Source organism: Chlorocebus sabaeus, chromosome 16 (genome assembly GCF_047675955.1).
Source record: "Chlorocebus sabaeus isolate Y175 chromosome 16, mChlSab1.0.hap1, whole genome shotgun sequence".
NCBI classification, from domain to species: Eukaryota; Metazoa; Chordata; class Mammalia; order Primates; family Cercopithecidae; genus Chlorocebus; species Chlorocebus sabaeus.
In genome coordinates, this window is record NC_132919.1 from 36,866,236 (window position 1) to 36,881,929 (window position 15,694).

Genomic DNA, 15,694 nt, shown 5'->3' on the forward strand with positions numbered 1-15,694 from the left:
ACTGGGATTATCTAGTATGCTATTTATACTATTGCCAAACTTAGTTATCACTTGGCATACTTATTAAAAGTAATAATTTGCCCTCTCAGAGTCTTAACACAATTGATTTGGGATGGTAACTGGTAACTTGTAGGGATAGTGAGAATCTCAGGTGATTCTTGTGAAATGGTACCTTTGGGAAGCACTGTTCTAGTGGGACAACTGAAGGGAGAGGTTTCCATACTTCCTCCTTATGGTTTTGTAGTCTTCCTTGACTACCATGGGTATCTGTAACTGGAGTGTTCAAAAAGGACATTCATAGATCCAGCGTCCCAGCTTTATGAGAGGATCCTAGGAAACAAAGTGCCTTCAACCTGAAAAGCTGGGTGGGAAAAAAAGGAGAAAGTAAACAGAGTGTTATGGTAATATAGTAGAAGGATAATTAAATTCACTTGAATGACATCAAATAAGGCTTAGTGAATGCGATGCCATTTGAATTGAGGAACAGAGTGGAATAAAATCCAACAGTGATAAATGGAGTAAGAATGTAGTGGGGACAATAGGATCCTAGTAGCTGTTTGCTTTATTTGGCAGAGAAGTTATAACTTAACATTTTGCACATTAGGCTTAGTGTAGCTTAGTGATTAAGAACATACACTTTGGGCCGGGTATGGTGGCTCATATCTGTAATCCCAGCACTTTGGGAGGCTGAGGCGGGTGGATCACCTGAGGTCAGGAGTTCCAGACCAGCCTGACCAACATGGAGAAACCCCGTCTGTACTAAAAATACAAAAATTTGCTCGGCGTGGTGGTGCACGCCTGTAATCCCAGCTACTCAGGAAGCCTGAGGCAGGAGAATTGCTTGAACCGAGGAGGCAGAGGTTGCGGTGAGCCGAGATCACACGATTGCACTCCAGCCTGGGCAACAGGAGTGAAACTCCGTCTCAAAAAAAGAAAAAAAAAAAAGAACATAGACTTTGATATTAGATCTGACTTTATATTTCAGCTCTGTATCTTACTAGTTCTAGACAAGTTACTGAACCTTTCTAAACATCAGTATCCTTATGTGTAAACTCAGGTTAATCATCTTATTCATCGTAGGTTTGTTTTGAGGCTTAAAGGGTGTCATCTATATAAAGCATAAAATAAAGCAAAGCAAATAGTAAGTAGTCTTTCCTGGAGGGAGCTTGAGATTGGAGATCCAGGGTAGAGATGTAGATTTCTGGCATACAATCAGTAGTCAAAATAATCAGATGAGCCAGAGACATTACAGTTTCTAATTGTAATGGTGAAACGTCATCATTTTAGCACCTACTGATGATAGTTTGCTTAGGAAAGCAATAATAGGAGTAACTTTTTGTTATATTAGACTTTTTTTTTTCTTTTTTTTTTGTTTTGAGACAGAGTCTCACTGTGTCACCCAGGCTGGAGTGTAGTGGCGTGATCTTGGCTCACTGCAAGCTCTGCCTCCTGGGTTCACACCATTCTCCTACCTCAGCCTCCCGAGTAGCTGGGACTTACAGGTGCCTGCCGCCATGTCCGGCTAATTTTTGTATTTTTAGTAGAGACGGGGTTTCACCGATGGTCTTGATCTCCTGACCTTGTGATCTGCCTGCCTTGGCCTCCCAAAGTGCTGGGATTACAGGCATGAGCCACCGCTCCCGTCTCGTATTAGACATTTTTTCTACTGTTTGGTTGACATGAGAACAGTGCTTTCTAACATTTTTTTCCCCACATTTAATTCAGAGTCCTGTGTTGGTACTTTGTGGTCAGACATTAAAAAATAATGTCTTCTGCCAATATTGTGTTCTGCCTCCTGCTCTATTCTGGGTATCATCAAATTCATGGAGCCTAGGTATTCTCTGGGTCTGCAAATATCCTCCTAAAGAGAGAACATGTATTGTTGGACTGGTAGCAGCTTCTTTAATTATCACCCATTGAATTCTAGTTATGATAGCATTGATGGCCGGAGGTTGCCCTTGGTTGTGTCTTGATCTAATGATTTCACTTATGAAAATTTGAATTTTTTTTTTTTTTTTTTTGAGATGAAGTTTCACTCTTGTTGCTCAGGCTGGAGTGCAAAGGCGTGATCTGAGCTCACTGCAACCTCTGCCTACCAGGTTCAAGGGATTCTCCTGCCTCAGCCTCCTGAGTAGCTGGGATTACAGGCATGTGTCACCATGCCTGGCTAATTTTTGTATTTTTAGTAGAAATGAGGTTTCACCATGTTAGCCAGGCTGGTCTTGAATTCCTGACCTCAGGTGATCCTCCAGCCTTGGCTTCCCAAAGTGCTAGGATTCCAGGCGTAAGCCACTGCACCTGGCCAAAAATTTATTTAAAAAAAAATTCAACAAAGAAAAAGTTAAAGCTTAGAACTTTTCAGTATATATGAAATTTTTACATTTTCAGTGTAAAAACTTGTAACCAGCTTAAATGTCAGTTAAGCAAATGACATATCATGGTCCCTATAGAATAATTTGCTGTAAATAAAAATTATACTTATGGCAATAGTACACTGTGAAAATTATTTTCTCTACAGTGAACAAATAAGAGCATACAGACTGACACAATGATTATAGCTATGTTATATAACATTCAAAAATAACTTTGTACTTATGAGTGTGTTTACGTGTGTTAGAAACCAGTGTTGAAGTATAAAAGAAGAAGTAAATAAATCTTTTCAGTAGTGAAGTGAAAGTTTTGACTCTAAATAAGAGGGCTAAATCAGTTGCTCTTGTTTGAAGAAGGGCTTTTAATCAGTGCTAGGGGAAAAGGAAAAAAATGTGTGGCAGTACATTGACCTCTATAAAGACATCAGGTGGTGCTGGGCGCGGTGGCTCACACCTGTAATCCCAGCACTTTGGGAGGCCTAGGCGGGCAGATGGCCTGTGCCCAGGAGTACCAGACCAGCCTGAGCAACATGGTAAAACCCTATCTCTACAAAAAATACAAAAATTAGCTAGGTTTAGTGGTACACACCTGTAGTCCCAGCTATTTGGGAAGCTGACATGGGAGGATTGCTTGAGCCCAGGAGGCGGAGGTTGCAGTGAGCTGAGATCATACGACTGCACTCCAGCCAGGGTGACAGGGTGTCTCAAAAAACAAACAAACAGACAAACTCCAAAACAAACTTTTTTTTTTTTATTTTTTTTATTATAAAGACATCAGGTGAAAGCTAGAAAGGGCAATGGGTGAGTCTGTGTCTTACTGAGAATAAAATATCTAAGCATGGGAAAAGGAGATCATAAGAGGCAAAAAAGGACGGGATACACCTTTGTGCAAAGCTGTAGTAAGGAACACACAAAGCAGAGCTCAGGTGCTTCAGTTAGCTTCCCAGAATTTTTTCAAAAATGCTGAATAAAAAACACCATGTCTACTAAGGAGAGAGGAAAACTTGAAGACATAGTAAAAGCGTATAAGCCTCATTTTGCAAGACTTATTTGCCCCTCACAGGTAAAGCAAAAAGAGGTTCAAGAATCCCAATACACTGAAAGACCTTCTTCAACCTTGTTTTGTTCTGCATATCACTCAAAAATCAAACGTTGCAAAGGAGTAAGTCTGCTAAGCTGAAGAAGAATTTGAAAGTGTTAGTGCTTCACCATGTTAAAGGAAAGGAAAGCCTGATGCAGGGAAAAAAGGAAGTTGTGCTAAATGCAGTGTGGCATCCTGGATTGGATCCTGGAGCAGAGAAAGGGCATTAGTGGGAAAGCTTGTGAAATCCAAATAATGTCCGGGGTTTAATAGTAATGCACCAGTGTTAGTTTTGTAGTTTTGAGAAATGCAAATGTAAGATTTGATTAGATTAATTAATATTAGGGAATAAATTTTTTTTTTTTTTTTTTTTTTTTGAGACAGTCTTGCTCTCACCCAGGCTGGAGTGCAGTGGCACTATCATGGCTCACTGCAGCCTCAATTTCCTAGATTCAGGTGATCCTCTCATCTCAGCCTCCCGGGTAGCTGGGACTACAGGTGCATGCCACCATGCCCAGATTTTTTTTTTGTAGAGATGAGGTTTCTCCATGTTGCTCAAGCTGGTGTTTTTTAAAAAAGGTATGTTAGGGCCGGGCGCGGTGGCTCAAGCCTGTAATCCCAGCACTTTGGGAGGCCGAGGCGGGCGGATCACGAGGTCAGGAGATCGAAACCATCCTGGCTAACCCGGTGAAACCCCGTCTCTACTAAAAAATACAAAAAAAACTAGCTGGGCGTGGTGGCGGGCGCCTGTAGTCCCAGCTGCTCGGGAGGCTGAGGCAGGAGAATGGCATAAACCCGGGAGGCGGAGCTTGCAGTGAGCTGAGATCCGGCCATTGCACTCCAGCCTGGGTGACAGAGCGAGACTTCACCTCAAAAAAAAAAAAAAAAAAAAAAGGTATGTTAGGCAGGACCTGGTGGCTCACCCATGTAATCCCAGCACTTTGGGAGGCCTAGGTGGGGCAGATCACCTGAGGTCAGGAGTTCAAGACCAGCCTGGCCAACATGGTGAAACCCCGTATCTACTAAAAATACAAAAAACTAGCTGGGCATGGTGGCACATGCCTGTAGTCCCAGCTACTTGGGACGCTGAGGCAGGAGAATCACTTGAACCCCGGAGGCAGAGGGTGCAGTGAGCTGAGATCATGCCACTGCACTCCAGCTTGGATGATAGAGTGAGATTCTGTCTCCAAAAAAAAAAAAAAAAAGTAAAAGAAAAAACATGCTTTACGGGAGATGTCTCCTTTTGAATACTGTTGAGTACTGTTGATACATCATGCTGTTAATGCTTATCTTTTGACCCTTGCAGGCTTCCAGGAAGCAGATGATAGGCTGGGTCTAGAAGCTTGATAAGAGACTAAAAAAGTACAGTAATACTCTTAAAAAGTATAGGTACAGTATAATAGCCACAAACACTCAGAAACTTAATAGATAAAAGGTAGTAGTTTTGTTGTTTTCTAAGCCTTATTTGTTGACCAGTATAGGGGATGGTTAGTTTTTCATTTGCCTTTGAATTATAGTAATGCTTCATAATAGATTGTCATCATTGTATTTTAGGTTTCTGCAGTTCTTTTTTTTGTGGAGGGGACAGAGTCTTGCTCAGTCATCTAGGCTGGAGTGCAGTGGTGCGATCTCTGTTCACTGTAATCTCTGCCTTCCAGGTTTAAGTGATTCTCGTGTCTCAGCCTCCCCAGTAGCTGGAATTACAGGCGTGCACCACACCCTACCCAGCTTATTTTTGTGTTTTTAGTAGAGAGAGAGTTTCGCCATGTTGGCCAGACTGGTCTTGAACTCCTGGCCTCAAGTGGTCTGCCTGCCTTGGCCTCCCAAAGTTCTGAGATTACAGGTGCCTAGCCTGCAGTTCTTTTAATAAGTTAAAAACTCTTTTGACCAAGGTTATCAGACACGTGGATAATATTCTCTGGGGGTAATAATGTTCTAAAATGTTCTAGTTACCAAGATGTAAGGTTGGTGAAGTTGGAGAGGTATAGTGTTGGCTTTAAGTCACTCTTTGTTTTGAACATCATTAATACTAAAGCTGTAAAATATGTTTATTCAAATGTTTTTGTTTACTATGCAGGCTTACAGTGGAACACCTCTAACAGAAGAAAAGGAGAAAATAGTCTGGGTCAGATTTGAAAATGCAGATTTAAATGGTATGGTTTTAACTTTTTTGGGACATATGAATTGTTTGTTTGGAGTACCTGATTCCAAAAAGAGAGCCTCTACTTTAGTCAGATTACTTTCTCTTATAGTAATTTTTCAGTTTTCAAAATAAAAGGTAGCATAACTACAGTACAGAAACTTTAGAACTAATATTGTGTAATAAGTCTTAAAGTAACTGTAACACAGTGTGTAAGTGTTAAACTTTGATGAAGTTAAAGTGAGTTAAAATTTTCTTAGGCAGAAAAATGGTTTTCTTAAAAAAGGAGTTTTTCAAGTTTGGTCAGTTGTATAGGATTTATAACTGCAAAATCATCATTAGTGTTGAACTTTCTAGGCTTGAAAATTGTTTTTCTCTGAACAGAATTTTATGCTAGTCTAAGTACCTCATATAAATGGAATCATACAGTATTTGCCTTTTTGTAACTGGCATATTTCACTTAGCGTAATGTCCTCAACTTTCATCTATGTTGTAGCATGGGTCAGAATTTCGTTCCTTTTAAAGGCTGAATGAGGCAGGGCGCAGTGGCTCATACCAGTAATCCCAGCACTTTGGGAGGTTGAGGCAGGAGGGTCGCTTGATCTTAGGAGTTCAAGACCAGCCTGGGCAACATAGCCCAACCCTGTCTCTACAAAAAATTAAAAAATTAACTAGGCTTGGTGGTGTGTGCCTGTAGTTTCAGCTACTTAAGAGGCTGAGGTGGGAGGATTGCTTGAGCCTGGGAGGTCTAGGCTGCAGTGAGCCGAGATTGTGCCACTGCACTCTAGCCTGGGTGATGGAGTGCAACCCTGTCTAAAAATAAATAAATAAATAAACTTAAATAAGTAAATAAAAACAATCATTTATAAAAGGCTGGATGGGCTGAGCACTGTGGCTCATGCTTGCTGTCCCAGCACTTTGGGAGGCTGAGGTGGGAGGATCACATGAGGTCAGGAGTTCAAGACCAGCCCGGCCAACATGGCGAAACCTCATCTCTACTAAAAATACAAAATTAGCCGGGCGTAGTAGCACGCTCCTACAGTCCCAGCTACTTGGGAAGCTGAGGCAGGAGAATCACTTGAACCCAGGAGGTGGAGTGAGCCAAAATCATGCCACTGCACTCCAGCCTGTGCGACAGAGCGAGACTTCATCTCAAAAAAACAAAAAACAAAACAAAACAAAACAAAAAGCAAAAAAAAAAAAAACACCGGAGTCTCACTCTGTCGCCCAGGCTGGAGTGCAGTGGCATGATCTTGGCTTACTGCAACCTGAGCCTCATGGGTTCAAGTGATTCTCCTGTCTCAGTTCCCTGAGTAGATGGGATTAAAGGCGCTCGCCATCACGCCCAGCTACTTTTTGTATTTTTAGTAGAGACCAGGTTTCACCATGTTGGCCAGGCTGGTCTCGTACTCCTGACCTCAGATGATTCACCCGCCTCGGCCTCCCAAAGTATTGGGATTACAGGTGTGAGCCACTGCGCCCAGCCTCCTCTCTCTTTGAGACTGTACTTTTGAGAATTGCTGGCTTATATAGTAATTTTGTTTTTAATGTTTTGAGGAACCACCATGGTTTTCCTCAGTGAATGTACCATTTTTCATTCCCACCAACAATGTACAAGGGTCCCGAAGTTTCCTCTCTCTCTCTTTTTTTTTTTTTTGATAGTAGCCATCCTACTGGGACTGGGTTGTGGTTTTGATTTGGATTTCCCTAATGATTAGTAATGTTGAGCATCTTTTTATGTGCTTATTGGAATTCGTTTAGCTTCTTTGGAGAAATGCCTCTTCAAGTCCGTTGCCCATTTTTGAATTGTGTGGTTTTGTTTGTTTAGTTTTAGGAGTTTTCTAAATATTCTCGGTATTAATTCCTTATTAGATATAAGATTTGAAAACATTTTCTCCTATTCTGTGAGTTGCCTTTTCCTCAAAGACTTTTCAAATATGAAGCCTTTTTTTTTTTTTTTTTTTTAGAGCCACTGTCCAGGATGAGAAAGTCTGAGTGTCACTTTTACAGATTGGTTTCATATGAATTTGGGACTCTCTGTTAGCTTATTCTTTCAAATAATAACAATTTGTTGGGCCCTCTTTATGGAGAGTAAAACATTAATTTCTTTTTTTTTTTTTGAGATGGAGTCTCGCTCTGTCGCCCAGGCTGGAGTGCAGCGGCCGGATCTCGGCTCACTGCAAGCTCCGCCTCCCGGGTTTACGCCATTCTCCTGCCTCAGCCTCACTAGTAGCTGGGACTGCAGGCACCTGCCACCACGCCTGGCTAATTTTTTTGTATTTTTAGTAGAGACGGGGTTTCACCGTGTTAGCCAGGATGGTCTCGATCTCCTGACCTCGTGATCCGCCCGTCTCGGCCTCCCAAAGTGCTGGGATTACAGGCTTGAGCCACCGCGCCCAGCCTAAATTTTCTTTCTTTCTTTTCTTTTCTTTTTTTCTTTCCCTGAGAAACAGGGTCTCGCTCTGTCAGCCAGGCATGTAGCATGATAACGGCTCACTGAAACTTTGACCTTCTGGGCTCAAGCAGTCCTCCCACTTCAGCCTTCCAAGTAGCTGGGACTGCAGGTGTATGTCACCCTATCTGGCTAATTTTTTTTCTTTTTTTGAGATGGAGTCTTGCTCTGTCGCCCAGGCTGGAGTACAATGGCACGATCTTGGCTCACTGCAACCTCTGTCTCCCGGGTTCAAGCAATTCTCCTGCGTCAGCCTCCCGAGTAGCTGGGATTACAGGTGCCCACCACTGCACCCAGCTAATTTTTGTATTTTCAGTAGAAACAGGGTTTTGCCATGTTGGCCAGGCTGGTTTTAAACTCCTGTCCTCAGGTGGTCCACCCGCCTTGGCCTCCCAAAGTGCTGGGATTACAGGCATGAGCCACTGCGTCTGGCTCATCTTTTGTTCTTGATTTCAGACTCTTTCCATCCTGGAAATATATTTTTACTTGGTGATGTTAAAACGTGTTAGAGGACTTTCTTGCTTTAATAACAAAGAAAAAGTGGTGTTAGTCTGAAAAATATTAGTCCCAAAAGCTTGTTATACAACATACACAGAATGTTGAAAACTGATTTTGGAAAGCATGGTTCAGATCAGCAGTAAAAGTTAAAACAATTTTAAGATCATATAATTAAAATGTTAAAAGTATTATCAAAATAATTCTTACCCAGGCAAGATTTTCTCTTTGCTTATTTGTTTTTTAATGGCAAATAAGAATTGTTGGGGCAATGTTCCTTAAATACTTTGCTTTATTGAAGTAAAAATGCATTTGGAAATGTAGATGCATCCTACTTAAAAATTATTTAGTACTATGTGTCCTATTGAACTTAATTTTCCTTAACTTAGTGTCCATAGCTCAATTGACTTCTTTATCTTAGATTTGTATATTTTTCTCAAATACTTTAGCACAGTCATGTCTTTTGGTCTCTCTTTATTTTATTTTTTTTTTTTTGAGCTGGAATCTCACTCCGTTGCTAGGCTGGAGTGCAGTGGTGTGATCTCTGCTCACGGCAACCTCCGCCTCCTGTGTTCAAGTGATTCTGTCTGCCTCAGCCTCCCAAGTAGCTGGGACTACAGGTGTGCACCACCATGCCCGGCTAACTTTTGTATTTTTAGTAGAAACAGGGTTTCGCTATGTTGGCCAGGCTGGTCTCGAACTCCTGACTTCATGATCCACCTGCCTCAGCCTTCCAAAGTGCTGGGATTACAGACGTGATCCACCGCACCTGGCTGGTCTCTCCTTTCTATAGTATACTGGTATTGTGTGATATTGTGGCCCTGGTTTTTTAATGGATATACTTTTTATTTTCTCTGGCCCTAGGTGTGCATGTGTGTCTGTGTATATATTTATACCTATGTGTGCATGTGCCTGCCTGTGCGAATCTGTGCATATTTTAAGGCAGTAAATTATACAGTCAAAAGACAAAATTACAATTTAGTTTTATTTGCAATCTGGAATACTTCATTTCATAAAATAAAATGTGTTCCAACGAGCTAAGCAGAAGGGGTTGGTTTTATAGATGGAGACGGCCTGAAGAAAGGAGAAACAGGCCGGGTACAGTGGCTCATGCCTGTAATCCCAGCACTTTGGGAGGCCAAGGCAGGTAGATCACCTGAGATCAGGAGTTCGAGACCAGCCTGGCTAACATGGTGAAACCCGGTTTCTACTAAAAATACAAAAAATTAGCTGGGTGTGGTGGCACACGCCTATAATCCCAGCTACCCCGGAGGCTGAGGCAGGAGAATTGCTTGAATCCAGGAGGTGGAGTTTGCAGTGAGCCGAGATCACGCGGTTGCACTCCAGCTTGGGGGCAACAAGAGTGAAACTCCATCTCAAAAAAAAAAAAAAAAAAGAAAGGGAGAAACACAGAAGAAAAAGTGGATTGGTCTTTTCAAAGTTCTTTCCCTTACTAGCTGTGAACAAAGAAACAAAACAATAGAGAAATAACTGATTGGTTAACATCAGGTTACTTCAGGTTATCTTTTGGTCTAAAGATTAAAACAGAGGGAACTTTACTTTGTTTTATTTATTTATTTATTTATTTTTGAGACGGAGTCTTGCTCTGTTGCCCAGGCTGGAGTGCAGTGGCACAATCTCTGCTCATCATGAGCTTCACCTCCCGGGTTCACGCTGTTCTTCTGCCTCAGCCTCCCGAGTAGCTGGTACTACAGGCGCCCGCCACCATGCCTGGCTAATTTTTTTTTTTTGTATTTTTAGTAGAGACAGGGTTTCACCATGTTTGCCAGGATGGTCTTAATCTCCTGACCTCATGATCCACCTGCCTCAGCCTCCCAAAGTGCTGGGATTACAGGCGTGAGCCACCATGCCCAGCCAAACAGAGGGAACTTTATTATCATGCAGGTTGAAGATTGAAACAGGCCTCCTTGGCCAGGTGCTCACCTGTAGTCCCAGCTACTCAGGAGGCTGAGGCAGGAGAATAACTTTAATCCAGGAGGCGGAGGTTGTAGTGGGCTGAGATGACACCACTGCACTTCAGCCTGGGCAATACAGTGAGACTCCGTCTCAAAAAAAAAAAAAATTAACTGGAGTACATCTGTAATCCCAGCCATTTGGGAGACTGAGGCAGGAGAATCGCTTGAACCCAGGAGGTGGAGGCTGCAGTGAGCCAAGATCGCAGCACTGTATTCCAGCCTGGGTGACAGAGAGACATCCTTTCTCAAAAAAAAAAAAAAAGAAAAGAAAAGAAAAGTTACATGTCACCAAACTGATACTAAGTTGTTATCTGACCTTAGGAGAAATCAGAAAAGAGAGGTAACAGCCAGTTTTCCAAGGAGAATCACTTGAACCCAGGAGGTGGAGGTTGCCAGGCTAACTTTCGGTATTTTTAGAAGAGATAGGGTTTCACCATGTTGGCCAGGCTGATCTTGAACTCCTGACCTCAGGTGATCCACCCGCTTTGGCCTCCCAAAGTGCTGGGATTACAGGTGTGAGCCACTGGTTTGATTTATACCCAGGCTTATTTCTCTCAAGACACTACAATGGAGAAAGGTATAAGTAGCCAAAACAGTTTAATATTCTGACATTTTTCTGTCAGATTCTCTAAAGGTGAGAATATAGTTTGAATCCCAGACTACATCAGATCAAATTGATGCTGGTTTACTCTAGTATAATGGGAATCGCTTTCTAACCTGTGCAGTGAAATTCTTACCATCCCCTAACCCACACTTCATACTTGGCAAGTTTTTTTTTTTTTTTTTTTTTTTTTAACAAGAATCTCACTTTTTCACCCAGGCTGGAGTGCAGTGGCCTGAACTTGAACTTGGCTCACTGCAACCCTGACCTTCTGGGCTTGTGCAATCCTCCCACCTCAGCCTTCTTAGTAACTTGGACCACAGGCATGTACCACTATGCCTGGCTAATTTTTTGACTTTTTGTAGATGGGATCTCACTATTTGAGACCTAAACTGGTCTCAAACTCCTGGACTCAAGCAGTCCTCCTACCTTGGTCTCCTAAAGTACTGGGATTACAGGTGTGAGCTACTATGCCCAGCATGGCCAGTTCTAGTATCAAGGTCAGTACTATATTTGAGTGTTGGATTTCATGTTCAACAGGCCCCTTTTTTTCAGTTGCAAGTAATTGTTTTAAGTAAGAAAGGGAATTAATTTTTTTTTAATTTTGGAAAAATAAACAGCATAAAATTTACCATTTTAACTATTAAAAATTTTAATTTTTAAAACATTTATTGATTATTGGCCAGGCACGGTGGCTCAAGCTTGTAATCCCAGCACTTTGGGAGGCTGAGGCGAGCAGATCACGAGGTCAAGATATCGGGACCATCCTGGCCAATGTGGTGAAACCCTGTCTTTACTAAAAATACAAAAATTAGCTGGGCATGGTGGCGTGTGCTGTAGTCACAGCTACTCGGGAGGCTGAGGCAGGAGAATCGCTTGAACACAGGAGGTGGAGGTTGCAGCAAGCCAAAATTGTGCCACTACACTCCAGTCTGGTGACAGAGTGAGACTCCGTCTCAAAAAAAAAAAAAATTATTGATCATTAAAAATTGAGACGTCTCACTGTGTTGCCCAGGTCTCAAACTCCTGGGCTCACGCTATCCTCCTGTCTCAGCCTCCCAAAGTGTTGGGATTATAGGTGTGAGCCACTGTGCATGGTCTTAATTTTTTTTTTTTTAGTAGAGATGAGGTGTTGCTATGTTGCCCAGGCCAATCTTTAACTCAAGTCATCCTCCCACCTCGGTGTCCCAAAGTGCTGGGATTGCACGTGTGGGCAACAATGGCCATAATCATTTTAAAGTATATAGTCAGTATTATTAAGTAATTTACATTGTTGTACAACCAATCTTCAGAATTCTTCATTGTGCAAAACTGAAACTCTGTACCCATTGCACAACAACTCCACAGTCTCCACCTCCTCCCAGCCCCTGGCACCCACCACTCTACTTTCCATTTCTTTTTTTTTTTTTTTTGAGACGAAGTCTCGCTCTGTCACCCAGCCTGGAGTGCAGTGGCGTGATCTTGGCTCACTGCAAGCTCCGCCTCCCGGGTTTACGCCATTCACCCTCCCAAGTTGCTGGGACTACAGGCACGCGCCACCTCGCCCGGCTAGTTTTTCGTATTTTTTAGTAGAGATGGGGTTTCACCGTGTTAACCAGGATGATTTCGATCTCCTGACCTTATGATCCGCCCATCTCGGCCTCCTAAAGTGCTGGGATTACAGGCTTGAGCCACCGCGCCCGGCCTCTACTTTCCATTTCTATGATTTTTAACTACTTTAGGGACCTCACCTAGGTAGAATAATAGATTATTTGCCTTTTTGTGATTGCCTTATTTCACTTAACATAATTTTCTCAAGGCTCATTCATGTTGTAGCGTGTGTCAGAATTTTGTTCCTTTTTAAGGCTGAATCATGCTTCATTGTATGTATATACGACTTTTTTTTTTTGAGATGGAGTCTCGCTCTGCCACCCAGCCTGGAGTGCAGTGGCGCAATCTCAGCTCACTGCAGCCTCCACCTCCTGGGTTTAAACGATTCTGCCTCGGCCTCATTAGCATCTGGGACTGTAGGGGTTTGCCAGCACACCCAGCTGACTTTTGTATTTTTAGTAGAGACGGGGTTTCACTATGTTAGCCAGGATGGTCTCTTGACCTTGTGGTCTGTCCGCCTCGGCCTCCCAAAGTGTTGGGGTTACAGGTGTGAGCCACCATGCCCAGCCTATACCGCATTTTATTTTATTCATTCATTTATTGAAAGACATTTGCATTGCTTCTACCTTTTGGCTTTGTGAACAATGCTATAATGAACATGGGTGTACAAATATCTCTTCTAGTGGAATTGTATCATATCGTAATTCTTTTTTAAATTTTTTGAGGAACCACTATACTGTGTTCCTTAGGGGATTTTAAATTTTATTTTTAGAGACAGGGTCTCCCTGTGTCATTCAGGCTAGAATGCAGTGAAATGATCACAGCTCACTGCAACTTTCAACTGCTGGGCTCATGTGATCCTCCTAACAGCCTCCCAAGTAACTAGCACTATAGGCACATGCCTCCATGCCCAGCTTATTTTTAAATTTTTTTGTAAAGATGAGGTCTTGCTATGCTACCCAGGCTGATCTTGAACTACTGGCCTCAAGGAATCCTCCTGCCTCAGTTTCCTAAAGTGCTGGGATACAGGCATGAGCCACTATACTTGGGCTCATAGGGGATTTAAAAATAATCTACTCATGGATCTGGGAAGGATGGGAGCTTCACACTTTTAATCTTTGTCCACTTCTTGTCACTACTTCTTTCTGAATTTTGCATCTCTTCTTTGACTTCTTTAACAAAGAGAGAGTTGGTGCAGTGGTTACTCAAAGCTCTTTATTCATAACTTTATGATTATATGATACAATCAAAGAGGAAAAAGTATTCATTAGGAGATCCGGATGGCTCAGTCTGAGTCACTCTCCCATTATTGGAATAGTTGGTGGGGCCAAGGATGTAGTACTAGAATTGCTCAGCTGGTCATGTGCCTATCCCTGTGCTCGATGGAGGATAAGATTAGTTACCAGAAAAGAGGGAGTTACAGAGTAGGAAGTGTGTGAGGTACGCAAAGGTAATAGTTGCTACAGCTTGCCCACATTAACATTCTGACATTTTTCTGTCAGATTCTCTAAAGGTGAGAATATAGTTTGAATCCCAGACTACATCAGATCAAATTGATGCTGGTTTACTCTAGTATAATGGGAATCGCTTTCTAACCTGTGCAGTGAAATTCTTTCCATCCCCTAATCCCATACTTCATACTTAGCCAGTTTTTTTTTTTTTTTGACAAGAGTCTCACTTTTTTACCCAGGCTGGAGTGCAGTGGCACACTCCTGTAGTCCCAGCAGCTCAGGAGATTGAGGTAGGAGAATCGCTTGAGTCCAGGAGTTCTGGGCTATAATGTGCTATGCCGATTGGGTGTCTGCACTAAATTCCGCATCAGTATGGTGACTTCCCAGGAGTGGGGAACCACCAGGTTGCCTAAGGAGGGGTGAACCAGCCCAGTTCAGAAATAGTTAAAACTCCCATGCTGATCAGTAGTGAGATTGCATCTATGAATAGCCACTGCAGTCCAACCTGGGCAACATAGTGAGACCCCATCTCTAAAAGAAAATGCTTATAAGCTTCTATTGCTCTAGAAGCTTGGGTCCCTTAGATCTCTGGGACAGCTACATGAAGATGCCTTCTAGACATCCTCAAGTAGGTATCCCACAGATGCCTCAAACTCTGATTTCTTTTCCCATCTAATTGTCTCTCCTTAGCAGCTGTGCACTGACCCTACTTACCTTTCAGGTCATTAAAGCCACAGAACTTTTCATGCCTCAGGATCTTTGCATAGGGGAGCCTCTAGGTGAAGCATTATTTTCTGCTTCTATCATCATTTATCTTTTAGAGTGTACAAAAATGACTGGACAGGCTGGGCGCAGTGGCTCATGCCTATAATCCCAGAACTTTGGGAGGCCAAGACGGGTAGATCACTTGAACCCAGGAGTTCAAGACCAGCCTGGGCAACATGGCAAAACCCCATCTCTACCAAAAAAAATACGAAAAAAATTAGCTGGGTGTGGTGGTATGTCTCTGTAGTCCTAGCTACTCGAGAGGCTGAGGTGGGAGGATTGCTTCAGTCCAGGAGGTCGAGGCTTCAGTGACCTGTGTTTGTGTCAGTGCACTTCAGACTGGGTGACAGGGCAAGACCCTATCTCTGAATGAATGAATGAATAAATCAGGGAGGGAAAGAGGGAAGGGAGGAAGGAAAAGAAAGAAGCAGGTTTGAGAAGAAAGATTCAGTTTTGGCCGGGCTTGGTGGCTCATGCCTGTAATCCCAGCATTTTGGCAGGTGGATCTCCTGACCTGAGGTCAAGAGTTCGAGACCAGCCTGGCCAACATGGTGAAACCTCGTCTCCACTAAAAATACAAAAAAAAAAAAAAAAAGCTGGGCATGGTGGCGGGTGCCCGTAATCCCAGCTACTTGGGAGGCTGAGGCGGGAAAATTGCTTGAACCCAGGAGGTGGAGGTTGCAGTGAGCCGAGATCGCACCACTGCACTCCAGCCTGGGTGACGGAGTGAGACCTCTGTCTCAAAAAAAAAAAAAAAGGTTCGGTTTCACTTTA

General features: G+C 42.8%; 1 protein-coding gene across 5 annotated transcripts in view; it reads left to right on the forward strand.

Annotated features, from left to right (window-relative positions):
- BCAS3 (BCAS3 microtubule associated cell migration factor) overlaps window positions 1–15,694 on the forward strand; it is a 710,433-nt gene that overhangs the window by 6,725 nt on the left and 688,014 nt on the right. For all 5 annotated transcript variants that reach the window (XM_008011209.3, XM_037993644.2, XM_008011214.3 and 2 more), the window contains exon 4: window positions 5,528–5,603. In XM_008011209.3, the coding sequence (XP_008009400.2) occupies window positions 5,528–5,603 (76 nt within the window). The remainder of the gene's footprint in view (window positions 1–5,527; window positions 5,604–15,694) is intronic.